Below are 22,119 nucleotides of genomic sequence, written 5' to 3'. Positions count from 1 at the left end.
GAGAGGGGATAGCCTAGCCAAGCCCTCAGTGTTTAATTTAGTGTTTTAATATTGTTTGAGGCAGAAAGTTATAATTTCATATTTATAGGGCAGATTTACAGTCTACCAAAATATGAGTGTTCTATGTGTTTGTGTGTGCCTGTGTCCTCATTTACTTGTGTCCTCTCCACCCTCTCCTTGTCTCCTCTCTTCCTGTTCTCTTCATCCTCTGAGCTGAGGAAACTAGAATATGGATGACGAGCTCTTTTAGTTATTCAGGCCTTTGCAGATGGTGGAGGAGACGAGGGAAAGGTAGGGTCAGCGACTGTACATTATTGAGATGCAGCCCCTTGTCTCTAAATGAAGAGCTTCAGAGGTTGTCGTGCCATATCTGTTGGCAGTAGAAACGGTTCTACTCTCTCTCCCTCATTCTCTCTCTCCCTCTCCCTCATTCTCTCTCTCTCTCTCTGCCCTTTCGCTCTGCTCTCTCTCTCCCCTTCTCTCTCCCTCTCTCCCTCATTCTCTCATTCTCTCTCTCCCTCATTCTCTCTCTCTCCCTCATTCTCTCTCTCCCTCTCTCCCTCATTCCCTCTCTCTCTCTGCCCTTTCTCTCCCCTTCTCTCTTTCTCTCGCTCTCTCTGTCTCTCTCTCTCTATCAGGAGGAGCATAAATTACTGTCTCACTCTGTAGAATCAAGCGACATCTCAAATATGTTAATGTGAGATTGCAGATCGAGGACACCAGAAGCACACACACACACACACACATATATATAGACACACGCATACACGCACACACACAATCACGCACACACACACATTTAGAGGCAGTGTGAGGAAAAGGATCAATCAGCCAAATGCATCTGCTTTCTCTTGTTAGCTTGAGCTACTGATGAGCAGACTACTCATTCTGTCTGTCTATCTCTATATCATTCTCTCTCTATCCCTCCCTCTCTCTCTCTCATTCTCTGTCTCTCTATCTCTATATCATTCTCTCTCCATCCCTCCCTCTCTCTCTCTCATTCTCTGTCTCTCTATCTCTATATCATTCTCTCTCCATCCCTCCCTCTCTCTCTCTCATTCTCTGTCTCTCTATCTCTATATCATCCTCTCTCCATCCCTCCCTCTCTCTCTCATTCTCTGTCTATCTCTATATCATTCTCTCTCCATCCCTCCCTCTCTCTCTCTCATTCTCTGTCTCTCTATCGCTATATCATTCTCTGACGGAATCTAAAACAAAAATCCAGAAAATCACATTGTATGATTTTTAAGTAATTAATTTGCATTTTATTGCATGACATAAGTATTTGATACATCAGAAAAGCAGAACTTAATATTTGGTACAGAAACCTTTGTTTGCAATTACAGAGATCATACGTTTCCTGTAGTTCTTGACTAGGTTTGCACACACTGCAGCAGGGATTTTGGCCCACTCCTCCCTACAGATCTTCTCCAGATCCTTCAGGTTTCGGGGCTGTCGCTGGGCAATACGGACTTTCAGCTCCCTCCAAAGATTTTCTATTGGGTTCAGGTCTGGAGACTGGCTAGGCCACTCCAGGACCTTGAGATGCTTCTTACGGAGCCACTCCTTAGTTGCCATGGCTGTGTGCTTCGTGTCGTTGTCATGCTGGAAGACCCAGCCACGACCCATCTTCAATGCTCTTACTGAGGGAAGGAGGTTGTTGGCCAAGATCTCGCGATACATGGCCCCATCCATCCTCCCTTCAATACGGTGCAGTCGTCCTGTCCCCTTTGCAGAAAAGCATCCCCAAAGAATGATGTTTCCACCTCCATGCTTCACGGTTGGGATGGTGTTCTTGGGGTTGTACTCATACTTCTTCTTCCTCCAAACACGGCGAGTGGAGTTAGACCAAAAAGCTCTATTTTTGTCTCATCAGACCACATGACCTTCTCCCATTCCTCCTCTGGATCATCCAGATGGTCATTGGCAAACTTCAGACGGGCCTGGACATGCACTGGCTTAAGCAGGGGGACCTTGCGTGCGCTGCAGGATTTTAATCCATGACGGCGTAGTGTGTTACTAATGGTTTTCTTTGAGACTGTGGTCCCAGCTCTCTTCAGGTCATTGACCAGGTCCTGCCGTGTAGTTCTGGGCTGATCCCTCACCTTCCTCATGATCATTGATGCCCCACGAGGTGAAATCTTGCATGGAGCCCCAGACCGAGGGTGATTGACCGTCATCTTGAACTTCTTCCATTTTCTAATAATTGCGCCAACAGTTGTTTCCTTCTCACCAAGCTGCTTGCCTATTGTCCTGTAGCCCATCCCAGCCTTGTGCAGGTCTACAATTTTATCCCTGATGTCCTTACACAGCTCTCTGGTCTTGGCCATTGTGGAGAGGTTGGAATCTGTTTGATTGAGTGTGTGGACAGGTGTCTTTTATACAGGTAACGAGTTCAAACAGGTGCAGTTAATACAGGTAATGAGTGGAGAACAGGAGGGCTTCTTAAAGAAAAACTAACAGGTCTGTGAGAGCCGGAATTCTTACTGGTTGGTAGGTGATCAAATACTTATGTCATGCAATAAAATGCAAATTAATTATTTAAAAATCATACAATGTGATTTTCTGGATTTTTGTTTTAGATTCCGTCTCTCACAGTTGAAGTGTACCTATGATAAAAATGACAGACCTCTACATGCTTTGTAAGTAGGAAAACCTGCAAAATCGGCAGTGTATCAAATACTTGTTCTCCCCACTGTATATATATATATATATATATATATAAATAAACACACACTGAGTGTATAAAACATTATGAACACCTGCTCTTTCCATGACAGACTGACTAAATGAATCCAGGTGAAAACTATGATCCCTTATTGTAGTCACTTGTTAAATCCACTTCAATCTGTGTAGATTATTTTTACTATTTTCTACAATGTAAAATAATAGTGAAGACATCAAAACTATGAAATAACACATATTGAATAATGTAGTAACCAAATAAGTGTTAAACAAATCCAAATATATTTTATATTTGAGATTCTTAAAAGTAGCCACCCTTTGCCTTGATGACAGGTTTGCACACTCTTCGCATTCTCTCAACCAGCTTCACCTGGAATGCCTTTCCAACAGTCTTGAAGGAGTTCCCACATATGCTGAGCACTTTTGGCTGCTATTCCTTCACTCTGCAGTCCAACTCATCCCAAACCATCTCAATTGGGTTGAGGTCAGGTGATTGTGGAGGCCAGGTCATCTGATGCAGCACTCCATCACTCTGGTTCTTGGTCAAATAGCCATTACACAGCCTGGAGGTGTGTTGGGTCATTGTGCTGTTGAAAAACAATTGATAGTCCCACTCTGCACAAACCAGATGGGATGGCGTATCGTTGCAGAATGCTATGGTAGCCATGCTGGTTAAATGTGCCTTGAATTCTAAATAAATCACAGATAGTGTTACCAGCAAAGCACCCCCACACCATCACACCTCCTCCTCCATGCTTCACGGTGGCAACCCCACATGCAGAGATCATCCGTTCATCTAATCTGCATCTCAGAAAGACATGGTGGTTGGAAACAAAAATCTAAAATTTGACAGATTTTCACCGGTCTAATGTTAATTTCTTGTGTGTCTTGGCCCAAGCAAGTCTCTTCTTCTTATTATTGGTGTCCTTTAGTAGTGCTTTCTTTGCAGCAATTTCGACCATGAAGGCCTGATTCACGCAGTCTCCTCTGAACAGTTGATGTTGAGGTGTGTCTGTTACTTGAACTTTGTGAAGCATTTATTTGGGCTGCAATTTCTGAGGCTGGTAACTCTAATGAACTTATCCTCCACAGCAGAGGTAACTCTGGGTCTTCCTTTCCTGTGGCGATCTTCATGAGAGACAGTTTCATCATAGCGCTTGATGGTTTTTGTGATTGCACTTGAAGGAACTTTCAAAGTTCTTGATATTTTCCGTATTGACTGACCTTCATGTCTTATCTACCGAGAGAATTCTCTTCGATTATAACCACAGCCGCATATATCCCCCCCAAGCAGACACATCGATGGCTCTGAACGAACTTCATTTGACTCTATGTAAACTGGAAACCACATATCCTGAGGCTGCATTTATTGTAGCTGGGGATTTTAACAAGGCTAATCTGAAAACAAGGCTCCCTAAATTCTATCAGCATATCGATTATGCAACCAGGGCTGGCAAAACCCCAGATCATTGTTATTCTAACTTCCACGACGCATATAAGGCCCTCCCCCGCCCTCCTTTCGGAAAATCTGACCACGAATCCATTTAGTTGCTCCCTGCCTATAGACAGAAACCAAAACAGGAAGCTCCCGCGCTCAGGTCAGTTCAACGCTGGTTTGACAAATCGGATTCCACGCTTCAAGATTGCTTCGATCGCGTGGACTGGGATATGTTCCGCATTGCGGCGAACAACAACATTGATGTATATGCTGATTCGGTGAGCGGGTTTATTAGCAAGTGCATCGGCGATGTCATACCCACAGCGTCTATTAAAACATTCCCAAACCAGAAACCAGAAACGCGCAAAACTGAAAGCGTGAACCACTGCTTTTAATCAGGGCAAGGTGACCGGAAACATGACCGAATACAAACATTGTAGCTACTCCCTCTGCAAGGCAATCAAACAAGCTAAGCGTCAGAATAGAGACAAAATAGAGTCGCAATTCAACGGCTCAGACACGAGAGGTATGTGGCAGGGTCTACAGTCAATCACGGACTATAAAAAGAAAACCAGCCCCATTGCGGACCAGGATGTCTTGCTCCCAGACAGACTAAATAACTTCTTTGCTCGCTTTGAGGACACTACAGTGCCACTGACACGGCCTGCTACCAAAACCTGCGGGCTCTCCTTCACTGCAACCGACGTGAGCAAAACATTTAAACGTGTCAACCCTCGCAAGGCTGCAGGCCCAGACCTCATCCCGAGCCGCGTCCTCAGAGCATGCGCAGACCAACTGGCTGGTGTGTTTACGGACATATTCAATCAATCCTTATCCCAGTCTGCTGTTCCCACATGCTTCAAGAGGGCCACCATTGTTCCTGTTTCCAAGAAAGTTAAGGTAACTGAGCTAAATGACTACCGCCCCGTAGCACTCACTTCCATCATCATGAAGTGCTTTGAGAGACTAGTCAAGGACCATATCACCTCCACCCTACCTGACACCCTAGACCCACTCCAATTTGCTTACCGCCCCAACAGGTCCACAGATCGACGCAATCGCAATCACACTGCACACTTCCCTAACCCATCTGGACAAGAGGAATACCTATGTGAGAATGCTGTTCATTGACTACAGCTCAGCATTTAACACCATAGTACCCTCCAAACTCGTCATCAAGCTCGAGACCCTGGGTCTCGACCCCGCCCTGTGCAACTGGGTCCTAGACTTCCTGACAGTCCGCCCCCAGGTGGTGAGGGTAGGTAACAACATCTCCACCCCGCTGATCCTCAACACTGGGGCCCCACAAGGGTGCGTTCTCAGCTCTCTCCTGTACTCCCTGTTCACCCACGACTGCGTGGCCATGCACGCCTCCAACTTAATCATCAAGTTTGCAGACGACACTACAGTGGTAAGCTTGATTACCAACAACGACGAGACGGCCTACAGGGAGGAGGTGAGGGCCCTCGGAGTGTGGCGTCAGGAAAATAACCTCACACTCAACGTCAACAAAACAAAGGAGATGATTGTGGACTTCAGGAAACAGCAGAGGGAACACCCCCCTATCCACATCGACGGGACAGTAGTGGAGAGGGTGGAAAGTTTTAAGTTCCTCGGGGTACACATCATGGACAAACTGAAATGGTCCACCCACACAGACAGCGTGGCGAAGAAGGCGCAGCAGCGCCTCTTCAACCTCAGGAGGCTGAAGAAATTCGGCTTGTCACCAAAAACACTCACAAACTTTTACAGATGCACAATCGAGAGCATCCTGTCGGGCTGTATCACCGCCTGGTACGGTAACTGCTCCACCCATAACCGTAAGGCTCTCCAGAGGGTAGTGAGGTCCGTACAACGCATCACTGGGGGCAAACTACCTGCCCTCCAGGACACCTACACCACCCGATGTCACAGGAAGGCCAAAAAGATCATCAAGGACAACAACCACCCGAGCCACTGCCTGTTCACCCCGCTATCATCCAGAAGGCGAGGTCAGTACAGGTGCATCAAAGCAGGGACCGAGAGACTGAAAAACAGCTTCTATCTCAAGGCCATCAGACTGTTAAACAGCCATCACTAATATTGAGTGGCTGCTGCCAACATACTGACTCAACTCCAACCACTTTAATAATGGAAAAATGTATGTAATAAATGTATCACTAGCCACTTTAAACAATGCCACTTCATATAATGTTTACATACCCTACATTACTCATCTCATATGTATATACTGTACTCTATACCATCTATTGCATCTTGCCATCCTGATGTAATGTATCACTAGCCACTTTAAACAATGCCACTTTTATATGTTTACATACCCTACATTACTCATCTCATATGTATATACTGTACTCTATACCATCCACTGCATCTTGCCTATGCCGTTCTATACCATCACTCATTCATATAGTTTTTTATGTACATATTCTTATTCATTCCTTTACACTTGTGTGTATAAGGTAGTTGTTGTGAAATTGTTAGGTTAGATTACTCGTTAGATATTACTGCATTGTCGGAACTAGAAGCACAAGCATTTCGCTACACTCGCATTAACATCTGCTAACCATGTGTATGTGACAAATAAAATTGGATTTGATTTGATTTTAATGATGGACTGTTGTTTCTCTTTGCTTATTTGAGCTGTTCTTGCCATAATATGGACTTGGTCTTTTACCAAATAGGGCTATCTTCTGTATACCACCCCTACCTTGTCACAACACAACTGACTGTCTCAAACGCATTAAGAAGGAAATATATTCACAACTGTTAATTGAAATGCATTTCAGGTTGAATACCTCATGAAGCTGGTTGAGAGAATGCTAAGAGTGTGTAAGCTGTCATCAAGGCAAAGGGTGGCTACTTTGAAGAATCTCAAATATAAAATATATTTTGATTTGTTTAATACTTTTTTGGTTACTACATGATTCCATATGTGTTATTTCATAGTTTGATGTCTTCACTATTGTTTTACAATGTAGAAAATAGTCAAAAATAAATAAAAAAATTTGAATGAGTATGTCTAAACTTTTGACTATTACTGTATATACAGTTGATGTCGATATAGGACTCGTTTTACTGTGGATATAGATACTTTTGTACCTGTTTCCTCCAGCATCTTCACAAGGTCCTTTGCTGTTGTTCTGGGATTGATTTGCACTTTTCGCACCAAAGTACGCTCCTCTCTAGGAGACAGAACGTGTCTCCTTCCTGAGCGGTATGACGGCTGCGTGGTCCCATGGTGTTTATATTTGCGTACTATTGTTTATACAGATTAACGTGGTACCTTCAGGCGTTTGGAAATTGCTCACAATGATGAACCAGACTTGTGGAGGTCTACAATGTTGTTTCTGAGGTCTTGACTGATTTCTTTAGATTTTCCCATGATGTCAAGCAGAGGCACTGAGTTTGAAGGTAGGCCTTGAAATACATCCACAGGTACACCTCCAATTGACTCAAATGATGTCAATTAGCCTATCAGAAGCTTCTAAAGCCATGACATCATTTTCTGGAATTTTCCAAGCTGTTTAAAAGCACAGTCAACTTAGTGTATGTAAACTTCTGACCCACTGGAATTGTGATACAGTGAATTATAAGTTAAATAATCTGTCTGTAAACAATTGTTGGAAAATTTACTTGTGTCATGCACAAAGTAAATGTCCTAACCCACTTGTCAAAACTATAGTTTGTTAACAAGAAATTTGTGGAGTGGTTGAAAAACTGTTTTAATGACTCCAACCTAAGTCTATGTAAACTTCCGACTTCAACTGTATACATTTATATATATCTTACACTACACACACACACAGCATAGGGATGGGAAAGCTAACTTTATATCGTATAATTTCACCAGATACCACACAGCTTACCCACCATGCACCTATTTGACAGTTGGCACATATTGTTTGTGTGTGTGTGGGTGTATGTGTCTCACCTCTGGCTGAGAGCTTTTTGGTATTGATGATTTTGGCAGCATATTCCTGGCCGGTGCAAAGTTTGACACAGCGGCGCACCACTGAAAACGCTCCCCTGAGAAACAAAGGCAGATAAAACAGGTGTTAGACATCACCTGGCCCTGGCAGCAGCTCAATATTCTAGTAATTTCCTCTACTGTCTCCTTGTCTCCTTTCCTTCATTCCCACTGATCTTAAAGAACTGGACAGGTTGAAAGCATATCCTTATCCACTTCCCCTCCGTTGCTTTCACATCTGCCTTTCATGAGTAAAGACATTTCTCCTGAAAGGAGTCATTGAGTGTGAGACACGTGACAAGCAGCACAGCAGCACATCATGCAAATGAGAAGACTCAAGAGAAAACAACAAAAACGGTCTTTCAAGGATTTCTCTGTGTGTGCGTGCAACCGTTTGTGTGTGTGTGCGTCTGTGTCTGTGTCTGTGTGTGTGAGAGGGAGAGAGAGAGATAGAGCGTGCATGCACCGTAGCCGTGCTGGTATTTTGAGGGGAGCTTGCATAACTAACTCAGCAGGGAAAACAGCAGTAACCGTCTGTGTCGTTAACTCTGATCTATATATAGAACACCTTAGTACTGTTACACAATAGCACACACACACTCTAACCTGACTGTCTCACACACTCTCATGCTTACACTAGACCCCCACGTCTCACACACACACTTATAATGCCATGACAGGTGAGTGTGTAAGAGTATATATATATACAGAGACAGCAGGCTTATGACAGCAGCGAAAGACTTGTGAGACACACACAGACACACACACACACACCCACCAAAAAGGGACAATCTGCCATCACCAAAAAGGGACAATCTGCCATCACCAAAAAGGGACAATCTGCCATCACCAAAAAGAGACAATCTGCCATCACCAAAAAGGGACAATCTGCCATCACCAAAAAGAGACAATCTGCCATCACCAAAAGGGACAATCTGCCATCACCAAAAAGGGACAATCTGCCACCACCAAAAAGGGACAATCTGCCATCACCAAAAAGAGACAATCTGCCATCACCAAAAAGAGACAATCTGCCATCACCAAAAAGAGACAATATGCCATCACCAAAAAGAGACAATCTGCCATCACCAAAAAGGGACAATCTGCCATCACCAAAAAGAGACAATCTGCCATCACCAAAAAGAGACAATCAGCCATCACCAAAAAGAGACAATCTGCCATCACCAAAAAGGGACAATCTGCCATCACCAAAAAGAGACAATCTGCCATCACCAAAAAGGGACAATCTGCCATCACCAAAAAGGGACAATCTGCCATCACCAAAAAGGGACAATCTGCCATCCTTACAGGAACTGTAATGAAGGTCCTGTTATCTCTTGGGGCAGCTGCTGCCACCACAGCATGGCTATTGTCTCTGGTTAATCACACAGGCCAGAACACACACACACGCCAGTGAACCTGCAGTTACATATACAAATGAACTACATGCTGTGCCATAAAGGTCCAGACCTCTTAGTAGAACTCCTAGTATTAGGGGCTACACTTTATGGTAATATGTGCAGCAAATGTTTGGATTCAATAATGGTACCATCTCTACAGTTCTGTTTGCATAAGGATGTATTATGATCTATAAAATATGTTTCTCCTCCTGACAGAGAATCAGGAGAATACTCCCCCCTACCCAGTCCCACCCAGCACAGCCTGACACACCTATCCTGCTATGTGGTACAATTTTTCTCTCTCTCTCTCTCTCTCTCTCTCTCTCTCTCTCTCTCTCTCTCTCTCTCTCTCTATCTCTCTCTCTCTCTCATCCTCTCTCTGACCCTCTCTCTCTCTCTCTCTCTCTCACCCTCTCTCATACACAGTCACACACACACACACAGACACAGTCACACACACACACTGACACACCTATCTTTCCATCCTCTCTCAAGACCCCAATTACAAATCATCCCATGCCGCTCTGATCTCTGACAGCTCAAATTGGCACACTTCCTCTCTCTTTAGACTGCTACATCATGTCCCCAGTCCCCACTGATGCTGTTGTTACAGACCATGCAGCAAGCAGATCAAATGTAGGCTAGCCTATCTTTAATCTTCAAGTTTATATATTGTATTGTCATGTCGAGGCTGCACTTCAAAACAGAGTGAAAACGTGCGTTTTGTTTAGCTGTGTTGCTGCGAACGTGACAGATCAGCAGAGATGAGCTCTGACCCCCATTCCGCTGCGCTGCCGCTCCAACAACCCATACACATCTGCAGACATGCAACTATGCAAAGCAACCATAGAATAACAGGATGAGGATACAATGATGGTGCCATCATAAAGCAATAATGCAGCAACGCCTTACTTTCCGAGTTCTTCATATAGTTGGAAATCGTCTGTAAAACGTGTACAGGTAGTCACTGCCATCTTCCGTTTATTCGCGGGGGTTGTGCGCCCAAAATAAATCCCTCTTCAAGTGAATTTATATTGGTGGATCCGTAGAGTAGCCTAGTTATTCTATGTAAAAAAAAAAATGCCGCGGTGTAATGCGTTTTCTGTCCAGAGAGCACTAGGAACCAGGCCTCAAGATATGTAGGCTATTCGAGCGGAGGAGAGGCAGTGGTGCTTCTCTCTCTCTCTCTCTCTCTCTCTCTCTCCGAAAGTGTGTCGTTCAATCGCCGTTTACTCCGTTTCTGCAGCGGCGAGGGCGCTGTAAATTCAACACATCATTTCCCACCACCAGGGGGAATTGCAACGGCTCGACAACACATGGCACATCAGAATCAGATATGTTCTTTACAGGCTTTGGCATCATCACCAAACATGTGTAGCAGCTGGAACACCTATAGCCTAAAGGCAATACAATTGATTGAGGTCTTTTTTGAGGTCTACCCAAATAAAATGGACTATGTTTTAGTGTGTCGAAACTGTTAGACAGGTAAATATCCTTAAACTGTTATACTTTGATTATCGTATTTTTTCAATGACCCGACACACCAATTCAAACCAAAGTGTGGTCCATGGTAGGAAACATCAGTGCTTGAGGTGGGCCGGTGCTCAACGCAGTACCTCAAAATGTATCCTGCGATAACTTGCCCCTCTTGTAAGATAGAATTGACTCTAACGCATGACGAATAAAAACTCCTAAATATACAATTTCAGTCCACTTGAAGAACTGGGCAACTTAAAGCACCAGTGTAACTGACCTGGATGTAACTGACCTGGCATGGAAGAGACCTGCGGAGTCATAGGCTGCTACTGTCTATTGTCTCTATTCTTGGATTGTTCTTCTGCACTGACATCACGAATAACCCTATTCATAGGAGCAAAGCTTCGACACTTCAGATCTGAGAAAGACAATCATTTTGATCTTCAAAAGAATTGTCTGTGACTGTATTCATCTTTAAAGAATTATCTGTGACTGTATTCATCTTTAAAGAATTGTCTGTGACTGTATGGATCTATAAAGAACTCTCTGTGGCTGTATTGATATTTAAAGAAATATCTGTGACTCAGTGGAGGCTGCTTGGGGGAGGACAGCTCATAATAATGTCTGAAACTAAGTGAATGGAATTAAACCACGTGTTTGATGTATCATTGTACCATTCCACTAATTCCATTCCAGCCATTACCAGGAGCACGTTATCCACAATTAAGGTGCTGCCAACCTCCTGTGCTGTGACTGTATTCATCTTTAAAGAACTGTCTGTGACTGTATTAATCTTTAAAAGAACTGTCTGTGACTGTGTTAATCTTTAAATAACTGTCTGTGACTGTATTAATCTTGAAAGAACTGTCTGTGACTGTATTAATCTTTAAAAGAACTGTGTGTGACTGTGTTAATCTTTAAAGAACTGTGTGTGACTGTATTCATCTTTAAAGAACTGTCTGTGACTGTATTAATCTTTAAAGAACTGTCTGTGACTGTATTAATCTTTAAAAGAACTGTTTGTGACTGTGTTAATCTTTAAAGAACTGTATGTGACTGTATTAATCTTTAAAGAACTCTCTGTGACTGTGTTAATCTTTAAAGAACTGTGTGTGACTGTATTAATCTTTAAAGAACGGGCTGTCGGTGTCTATGCTGTCTGTCTGAGCATCTGACCAGCTGTAGATATATTAGTTCTGATATCCATCTTTTATCTTATTCATCTGATACTGCCATTCTCAGACCAAGAAGGAATATTATACTGCACTGAGGAGAATCAGAGATCTTTTTATAGCGCCCTCGTCTGGCACTACTGTTAAATGTCAAGTCTGCCGCCAGGCACCTCTGTAGATCTACAGGGATCCATAGAGAAATATAGAGATCTCTACTTAGCAATAACCCATTTTGCATGGACATTGCCATTGAGGGCTGTCACCATTTTAAAGTAGTCAACTGGGTGGGTATTCCTATGGGTTGGGAACGATCAGCCAATGACTTCTTCAAATTGTTTTGACTAGTTTATAAATGTATTTCAGCTATTTCACCGCCATCTAATGGCCACAATAAATAAATGACCAGATTTGGTTCAAGACTCCAGCACTGGAAGTGGTGGTAAATCAACAATATTATCTTTACACTTATTTCCAAAAATCTAAACAAAATAGACTACTTGAAAGTGGATATTGCCTCAATGTGGGTGCTTTGGTGTGTTTGGACCCCAGGAATAGAAGCTGCTGCCTTGGCAGGATGGAAAAGGGATCCCTAATAAATACAGCAACAAAAAAACAAAAATGCAAATGGAACTTCCCATTCTGCCACAGACGCCATAATGGCAGATACAATGTTGAGAACTCTTTGCATCTCTATGGCAAGGACGCATAGGTTTTAATGCCGCTCCACAGCACACAGCCCACACACACATCAGAGAACGCATCAGTGCAGATTTGATTTAATTTATTTCAGGCACACAGTACTGACACACCTCAGTAAAAATGAAAATGGCAGGGAGGTATTTAGCCAACCAATATCAGTCGTCTACATGTAAAACACCACAGACATCTGGACCTGGAAGTTGCCTCTCGAAACTGATTTAGGTCAGTTCTGCATTCTCCACCTCAATGGTGAAGGTTAAGATATGGGGAGGGTCATCTGATCCTAGACCTGTGTCTGTACAGCTATCTCCTAGGTCCAGGTGTGTTCAGTGGGCAGACAGACACTTAAACAGGTATGTTCAGGGTCATGTTCATTAGGGCTCGAAATGGAAAGGGTTTTTAAAAACGTTTTGCAATGGAAAACGTAAATGAGCGTTCAGGGAGTTCCTCACAGTTTGTATTTTTTCTTCTGTTTGGTCCCTAATGAACACAACCCGGGTATGTCACATCAGTCAGAACACAGTAACAAAGCTCATCTCCCTCCTATTCAAAGATCACTCAGAAAAAGAAAGAAAAATCTTAAAATACCAGGCAGTTTCTACTGATAAATCTGCTAACCCTCCTCAGTCTCTCAAACCCAATCCCCAACATTGTGTGTTCACATCTGTACGGCGCTGGAGGGGATGTCGAACATGGAGGGATCAAACTGTTGTCCTTTAAAGGGAGAGCCCTCAGCATCCCAGCCCTTCTTCAGCATGTCATGCACCTTCTATATGAGGAGAGAGAGAGAACTTGTGAGAATGGAATGCCCACATACATACGGTGCATTCAGAAAGTATTCAGGCCCCTTGACTGGTTCTACATTTTGTTATATTACAACCTTATTCTAAAATGGATTAAATAGTTATCCCCCTCATCAATCTACACAAAAAACTGAAAAATTACATTCACATAAGTATTCAGACCCTTTACTCAGTACTTTGTTGAAGCACCTCTGGCAGTGATTACAGCATCAAGTCTTCTTGGGTATGATCCTACAAGCTTGGCACACATGTATATGGGGAGTTTCTCCCATTCTTCTCTGCAGATCCTCTCAAGCTCTGTCAGGTTGGGTGGGGAGAGTGGCTGAACAGCTATTTTCAGGTCTCTCCAGACATGTTCGATCGGGTTCAAGTCCGAGCTCTGGGCCTGGCCACTCAAGGACATTCAGAGACTTGTCCCGAAGCGACTCCTGCGTTGTCTTGGCTGTATGCTTAGGGTCATTGTCCTGTTGGAAGGTGAACCTTCACCCCAGTCTGAGGTCCTGAGAGCTCTGGAGCAGGTTTTCATCAAGGATCTCTCTGTACTTTGCTTCATTCCTCTTTGCCTCGATCCTGACTACTCTCCCAGTCGCTGCCGCTTGAAAAACATCCCCGCAGCATGATGCTGCCACCACCATTCTTCACCGTAGGGATGGTGCCAGGTATCCTCCAGATGTGACACTTGGCACCAATTCAATATTGGTTTCATCAGACCAGAATATCTTGTTTCTCATGGTCTGAGAGTTCTTCCAGTGCCTTTTGGCAAACTCCAAGCAGGCTGTCATATGACTTTTACTGAGGAGTGGTTTCTGTCTGGCCACTACCATAAAGGCCTGATTGGTGGAGTGCTGTATAGATCATTGTCCTTCTCAAAGGATCTCCCATCTCCACAGAGGAACTCTGGAGCTCTGTCAGAGTGACCATCAGGTTCTTGGTCATCTCCCTGACCAAGGCTCTTTTCAACCATTTGCAAGGTTTGGACGGGTGGCCAGCTCTAGGAAGAGTCTTGGTGGTTCCAAACATCTTCCATTTAAGAATTATGGAGACCACTGTGTTCTTGGGAACCTTCCATGCTGCAGAAATATTTTGGTACCCTTCCCCAGATCTGTTCCTCGACACAATCCTGTCTCGGAGCTCTACGGACAATTCCTTTGACCTCATGGCTTAGTTTTTGCTCTGACATGCACTGTCAACTGTGGGACCTTATATAGACAGGTGTGTGCCTTTCTAAATTATGCCCAATCAATAGAATTTACCACAGGTGGACTCTAATCAAGGATGATCAATGGAAACAGGATGCTCAATTTTGAGTTTCAAAGCAAAGGGTCTGAATAATTATGTAAATAAGGTTTCTGTTCTTTTATTTTTAATACATTTTCTAACATTTCTAAAAACCTGTATTCGCTTTGTCATTATGGGGTATTGTGTGTAGATTGATGAGGGGAAAAAACGATTTAATCCATTTTAGAACAAGGCTCTAACGTAACAAAATGTGGAAAAGGTCAAGGTTTCGAAATACTTTCAGAATGCACTGTACATACAATACAGAACTGCACAATTGGACTCAACATAGTTCAGCACCAAATTCCTCCACGTGTCCCTACAGTTGAAGTCGGAAGTTTACATACACCTTAGCCAAATACATTTAAACTCAGTTTGTACAATTCCTGACATTTAATCCTAGTAAAAGGTCCCTGTTTTAGGTCAGTCAGGATCTCCACTTTATTTTAAAGAATGTGAAATGTCAGAATAATAGTAGAGAGAATTATTTATTTAGGCTTTCATTTCTTTCATCACATTCCCAGTGGATCAGAAGTTCACATACACTCAATTCGTATTTGGTAGCATTGCCTTTAAATTGCTTAACTTGGGTCAAACGTTTCGGGTAGCCTTCCACAAGCTTCCCACAATAAGTTGGGTGAATTTTGGCCCATTCCTCCTGAAAGAGCTGGTGTAACAGTCAGGTTTGTAGGCCTCCTTGCTCACACACTTTTTCAGTTCTGCCATCAAATTCTCTATAGGATTGAAGTCAAGGCTTTGTGATGGCCACTCCAATACCTTGACTTTGTTGTCCTTAAGCCATTTTGGAAGTATGCTTGGGGTCATTGTCCATTTGGAAAACCCATTTGCGACCAAGCTTTAACTTCCTGACTGATAACTTGAGATTTTGCTTCAATATATCCACATAATTTTCCTTCCTCGTGATGCAATCTATTTTGTGAAGTGCACCAATCCCTCCTGCAGCAAAGCACCCCCACGCTTCAGGGTTGGGATGGTGTTCTTCGGCTTACAAGCCTACCACTTTTTCCTCCAAACATAACGATGGTCATTATGGCCAAACAGTTCCATTTTTGTTTCACCAGACCAGAGGACATTTCTCCAAAAAGTACGATCTTTGTCCCCATGTGCAGTTGCAAACCATAGTCTGGCTTTTTAATGGCGGTTTTGTAGCAGTGGCTTCTTCCTTGCTTGCTGAGCGGCCTTTCAAGTTATGTCGATATAGAACTCGTTTTACTGTGGATATAGATACTTTTGTACCTGTTTCCTCCAGCATCTTCACAAGGTCCTTTGCTGTTATTCTGGGATTGATTTGCACTTTTCACACCAAAGTACATTCATCTCTAGGAGACAGAACACATCTCCTTCCTGAGCGGTATGACGGCTGTGTGGTCCCATGGTGTTTATACTTGCGTACTATTGTTTGGACAGATGAACGTGGTACCTTCAGGCGTTTGGAAATTGCTCCCAAGGATGAACCAGACTTGGAGGTCTACAATTTTTTTTTTTCTGAGGTCTTGGCTGATTTCTTTTGATTTTCCCATGATGTCAAGCAAAGAGGCACTGAGTTTGAAGGTAGGCCTTGAAATACATCCACAGGTACACCTCCAATTGAGTCGAAGTATGTCAATTAGCCTATCAGAAGCTTCTAAAGCCATGACATCATTTTCTGGAATTTTCCAAGCTGATTTAAAGCACAGTCAATTTAGTGTATGTAAACTTCTGACCCACTGGAATTGTGATACATTGAATTATAAGTTAAATAATCTGTCTGTAAACAATTTTTGGAAGAATTACTTGTGTCATGCACAAAGCAGATGTCCTAACCGACTTGCCAAAACTATAGTTTGTTAACAAGAAATGTGTGGAGTGGTTGAAAAACAAGTTTTAATGGCTCCAACCTAAGTGTATGTAAACTTCCGACTTCAACTGTATACTCTTCTCAACATCATGAGGCTTAGGTTAGTTTGATGGTAGTGAATGCGTGTTTACATGTGTGTGTGTGTCCACTCTTGTGCATGTGTGTGTCCCCACTCTTGTGCATGTGTGTCCCCACTCTTGTGCATGTGTGTGTGTGTGTGTGTGTGTGTGTGTGTGTGTGTGTGTGTGTGTGCTCTCACCATCTCGTGGCTCTGGGGCTTGCCCTGTAGTTTCTGGTGGTAGTCGAAGGTGAGTCTGTCCAGCACGGCGTGCTCCTCCTCGTCCACCGTGGCCATGGAGCGCTCTCTGTTGATCTGGTTCACATCAATCTCCTTCTCCCCTTTCAACACAGCACTCCACCAGACCTCCCCACTCTTACTGAGAGACAACTACAGGGAGAGGGAGGAAGGCTGTGTCAGTGAGTGTGTCTAGATACATTTGTAGGTGTGTGTGTGTGTGTGTCACTCACCACCACACAACATCCAGGCTCCAGGCTCCATAGTGAGTTCTCAGTGTTGATCTTATGTGTGAGCTCTCCTTCCATCAGGACTGTCTCTCCTGCCTCCTCCTTCAAACACACACGCACACTGCCCGGCTGCATGCTCACACACACCTGACACGGACACACACAAAGAGAAGTTAAAGCATGAATACTTCACATACATTACATGGTACAACCCCAGGAGAAATGTTTAACTCAAGAATCAACTGGACACAGAAAACTCATCACATCATAATAATTCAAACAGGCATTTATAAACATTAAGGATTTTTTTGTTTGTTGGTGAAGCCCCAAAATTGCCCTCGCTAGAAGCCTGTGTTTCAGACATAAGGAAGTGGATGGCTGAAAACGTTCTACTTTTAAACTCGGACAAAACAGAGATGCTTGTTCTAGGTCCCAAGAAACAAAGAGATCTTCTGTTAAATCTGACAATTAATCTTGATGGTTGTAAAGTCGTCTCAAATAAAACTGTGAAGGACCTCTGCGTTACTCTGGACCCTGATCTCTCTTTTGACGAACATATCAAGACTGTTTCAAGGACAGCTTTTTTCCATCTACGTAGCATTGCAAATATCAGAAATGTTCTGTCCAAAAATGATGCAGAAAAATGTATCCATGCTTTTCTTACTTCTAGGTTAGACTACTGCAATGCTCTACTTTCTGGCTACCCGGATAAAGCACTAAATAAACTTCAGTTAGTGCTAAATACGGCTGCTAGAATCCTGACTAGAACCAAGAAATTTGATCATATTACTCCTGTGCTAGCCTCCCTACACTGGCTTCCTGTTAAGGCAAGGGCTGATTTCAAGGTTTTACTGTTAACCTACAAAGCGTTACATGGGCTTGCTCCTACCTATCTTTCCGAGTTGGTCCTGCCGTACATACCTACACATACGCTACGGTCACAAGACGCAGGCCTCCTAATTGTCCCTAGAATTTCTAAGCAAACAGCTGGAGGCAGGGCTTGCTCCTATAGATCTCCATTTTTATGGAATGGTCTGCCTACCCATGTGAGAGACGCAGACTCGGTCTCAACCTTTAAGTCTTTATTGAAGACTCATCTCTTCAGTAGGTCCTATGATTGAGTGTAGTCTGGCCCAGGAGTGTGAAGGTGAACGGAAAGGCTCTGGAGCAACGAACCGCCCTTGCTGTCTCTGCCTGGCCGGTTCCCCTCTCTCCACTGGGATTCTCTGCCTCTAACCCTATTACAGGGGCTGAGTCACTGGCTTACTGGTGCTCTTTCATGCCGTCCCTGGGAGGGGTGCGTCACTTGAGTGGGTTGAGTCACTGACGTGATCTTCCTGTCTGGGTTGGCGCCACCCCTTGGGTTGTGCCGTGGCGGAGATCTTTGTGGGCTATACTCTGCCTTGTCTCAGGATGGTAAGATGGTGGTTGAAGATATCCCTCTAGTGGTGTGGGGGCTGTGCCTTGGCAAAGTGGGTGGGGTTATATCCTTCCTGTTTGACCCTGTCCGGGGGTATCATCGGATGGGGCCACAGTGTCTCCTGACCCCTCCTGTCTCAGCCTCCAGTATTTATGCTGCATTAGTTTATGTGTCGGGGGGCTAGGGTCAGTTTGTTATATCTGGAGTACTTCTGTCTTATCCAGTGTCCTGTGTGAATTTAAGTATGCTCTCCCTAATTCTCTCTTTCTTTCTCTCTCTCGGAGGACCTGAGCCCTAGGACCATGCCTCAGGACGACCTGACATGATGACTCCTTGCTGTCCCCAGTCCACCTGGCCGTGCTGCTGCTCCAGTCTCAACTGTTCTGCCTGCGGCTATGGAACCCTGACCTGTTCACCGGCCGTGCTACCTGTCCCAGACCTGCTGTTTTCAACTCTCTAGAGACCGCAGGAGCGGTAGAGACACTCTTAATGATTGGCTATGAAAAGCCAACTGACATTTACTCCTGAGGTGCTGCATCCTCGACAACTACTGTGATTATTATTATTTGACCATGCTGGTCATTTATGAACATTTGAACATCTTGGCCATGTTCTGTTATAATCTCCACCCGGCACAGCCAGAAGAGGACTGGCCACCCCTCATAGCCTGGTTCCTCTCTAGGTTTCTTCCTAGGTTTTAGCCTTTCTAGGGAGTTTTTCCTAGCCACCGTGCTTCTACACCTGCATTGCTTGCTGTTTGGGGTTTTAGGCTGGGTTTCTGTACAGCACTTTGAGATATCAGCTGATGTACGAAGGGCTATATAAATAAATTTGATTTGTTTTTGAAAAGGTTGAAATATGTAGAAAGAGGAGCCCTGTGGTGGTCGTGTTCACCTGTCTGCCCTTGACGACGGTCTTGGGAACGTTGACCCGGACCTCAACGTCGGTGTAGTCCTGAGACCAGCTGTAGGTGTCCCTCACCGCCCCATTGTAACTATCTGGACTGGTCTGTTGCACCACCTGACCACTGACACACACACACACACACAGTGGAAGAAGCAATCGATACAAGGGTTGGTATTAGGGTGGGTTTTAGAGTTGGGGTCAATTCCATGCCACTAAGGAGATTCTACCAAATTCAAAACTGCCACCTATTTGTAGAGCATTTCAGCAAATATGTAAATGTCCCATCTATAACAGGATTTAACAGTTGTGGACCTGTATTGTGTAACTTCGTGGACCCTTTTCTAAAGCATTGAAAAAGCTCAGAGAAAGAACCAGTCATACTGGCATGGCCAAGAGAGGCAGTACAATACTAACTCTGTAGATGCTGAACAGGCTGCTGCCTGGTCTCCATGTGATGACTGCTGGTCCACACTGCTGCAATGGGGCTGTGGAATAGAGTCTGGGGCTTGGCTGGAAGATGCTTGGCTGGAGGAGGTAGTGCTAGAGGCTGTACTGGGCTCTCCAGAAGCTGAGTCAGAGCTCTCTCTCTGGGCATCAGGCTCTGTCTTCTCCCCCCTTGGCTCCTCTGGCTGCTCAGTGGCCTGCAACTCCAGCTCCCGCACCGCGGGGGGCACCATCCTGGCCTCCTGTCTCTGCTGCAGCTCCCTCTGTTGCCTCTCTCTGTCCTGCTCAGCCACATGCTCAAACAGACGGAAGGACTGTGGAGAATAACAGAGACATGACGAGCTAAGTCCATAATCAACCACCTAATCACTTTTTGTGCACCTTAAAAGATAGACTGCAAGATGGCATCATCATAGAAAAGGGGACGACATCCCAACTTATAACCAAATCAGCCTAACATCAGACTAACATATTTTCCCATACGAGTTTAGACGCAAGGAGAGATGCCAACAATGGTAGTCTTGCCAGATTAGGTCACTGTTAACCTATCATAGCAGGCGTAAAAGAAAATGCATGGGCGGAGTTCCCACATCTGCTGAACCCCTGAAAAGCGGATACATCCGACTGTTGGCAACTACGTTAAGGGTGGGTCATATGCCACATTCAAAACAACTGTAGCAATCATAGCCAAATACCATCCGGTCACGCAGGGCGCCTGACCTCCAGGGCCCACCCCCCTAGCTAATTTCTTGCAATTCTACACATTTTACCATGCCATGTTAATGATACCTGAGTGACTAACAAAATCAATGGGACCCCCTGGAGGTCAGGGCCCTGGGCACATGCCCTGCGTGACACGTCGGTATTTGGCAACGATTACTAGAAGTTTAGATAGCTGGCTAGACTAATTTACCAATCTAAAAATGTTTAGCTGACATGGCTAATTGAGTGACTGTAAGTGACCGACATAAAATTAGATTTTTTTTTGAAAATTTCGAACTTGCACCTTATGTATTCTACTATTCTAACTCTCAACAGTAATTTGCTTGGAGCAGGCCCTTGTTCAAGACCACTTGACTCGGAATTCCTAGTCGGAAACTCGGGCATCTTTCTAAAGTTCCGACCTGAAGATCGCTGACGTCATGATTTTCACCTCGTTTTTTCCGAGTTCCCATCTGTTGATGTTGTAGGTAAATCGACCCGTTGTTTATGCTGACGTCATACTACTGAGTGTACGTTTAAAAATTACGTCTATATTGAGCAGAGGTCTATGGATAGGATGGACACATTACATTTTTAGCAATGCTTTTTTTCCTGATAAAAACTAGATCATTGTATCCGCAGTGGAGCCCAGTTTCATAATATTACCATATGTCCCAGCTGGTTGCTGTAGTTTTGAAGTAATCACGAAAAAATAGGCCTTGTTTTAGGGCATTTTCACTCTGCCAGCTCCTATTAGTTCTATTGAGTACCATGGTACCAACTCGCCTTCCGAACATTCTAGGGGGCAAAATGGCTAGCCTAAACGGCTAACACAGAAGTTGTCAAATATTTAACTAGTTAGCTACAGTAGTAAGTAAGCTACATTTGCTACCTTTAGGACCATTTTCTCGGCCACCCCTGGAGGGAAGCCCATACGGTCGTTGGGGGTTGACAGCAGACGGTAAAAGTCTGTCTTGCGGTACAGGAAGCCAAAGTAGACCTGAAGGAAATTCTGGATGTTTCCAACATGCTGCAAGATTCCAAGCAAAGCGTTGTCATACAATTCTGTCATTTCCATGGGCGACGCCATTGTAGATTTTAAACGTTCTGCGTAATTTGTCAAACTGTTGAAACTTGACGCAAAAGACTATTGTATTTCAATAAATGTATCTTTATCGCAAAAATGTTTAGTTGTCCGTTGAGTTTGAGATTGTGCTCCCAAGCTAGCTGGATAGCTATTTTGATTTTTTTTAGGTACGAACTGAAAATTGTCCCCAGGGTAACACCACCACCCGCAAAATAAGGTTCCTATGTTAAAACACTGTTTTCTAATATAATACATT

The 22,119-nt window shown here is 44.0% G+C and overlaps 2 protein-coding genes across 4 annotated transcripts in view; both read right to left on the bottom strand.

Annotated features, from left to right (window-relative positions):
• LOC139544240 (calcium/calmodulin-dependent protein kinase type II subunit beta) overlaps nt 1-10,820 on the bottom strand; it is a 67,022-nt gene extending 56,202 nt beyond the window's left edge. Inside the window, exons 1-2 of one of the 3 annotated variants that reach the window (XM_071351153.1) lie at nt 10,406-10,820; nt 8,058-8,152 (exon numbers count right to left, since the gene is read on the bottom strand). In XM_071351153.1, the coding sequence (XP_071207254.1) occupies nt 8,058-8,152; nt 10,406-10,467 (157 nt within the window). In that variant the 5' untranslated portion in view covers nt 10,468-10,820. The remainder of the gene's footprint in view (nt 1-8,057; nt 8,153-10,405) is intronic. The other 2 variants (XM_071351152.1, XM_071351151.1) reach the window with 2 other exon arrangements.
• Nucleotides 10,821-12,905: 2,085 nt separating this feature from the next.
• Nucleotides 12,906-22,080, bottom strand: nudcd3 (NudC domain containing 3). The gene is made up of 6 exons (XM_071351716.1): nt 21,669-22,080; nt 20,045-20,388; nt 19,619-19,751; nt 17,308-17,451; nt 17,039-17,227; nt 12,906-13,609 (listed from the first exon to the last, which is right to left on the bottom strand). Exons 1-6 carry the CDS (start codon nt 21,864-21,866, stop codon nt 13,499-13,501), a joined length of 1,119 nt encoding a protein of 372 aa, XP_071207817.1. The 5' UTR covers nt 21,867-22,080; the 3' UTR covers nt 12,906-13,498.
• Between the last annotated feature and the right edge of the window lie 39 nt (nt 22,081-22,119).

This window comes from Salvelinus alpinus, chromosome 18 (genome assembly GCF_045679555.1).
Source record: "Salvelinus alpinus chromosome 18, SLU_Salpinus.1, whole genome shotgun sequence".
NCBI classification, from domain to species: domain Eukaryota; kingdom Metazoa; phylum Chordata; class Actinopteri; order Salmoniformes; family Salmonidae; genus Salvelinus; species Salvelinus alpinus.
This window is presented reverse-complemented; position numbering and strand designations above follow the sequence as displayed.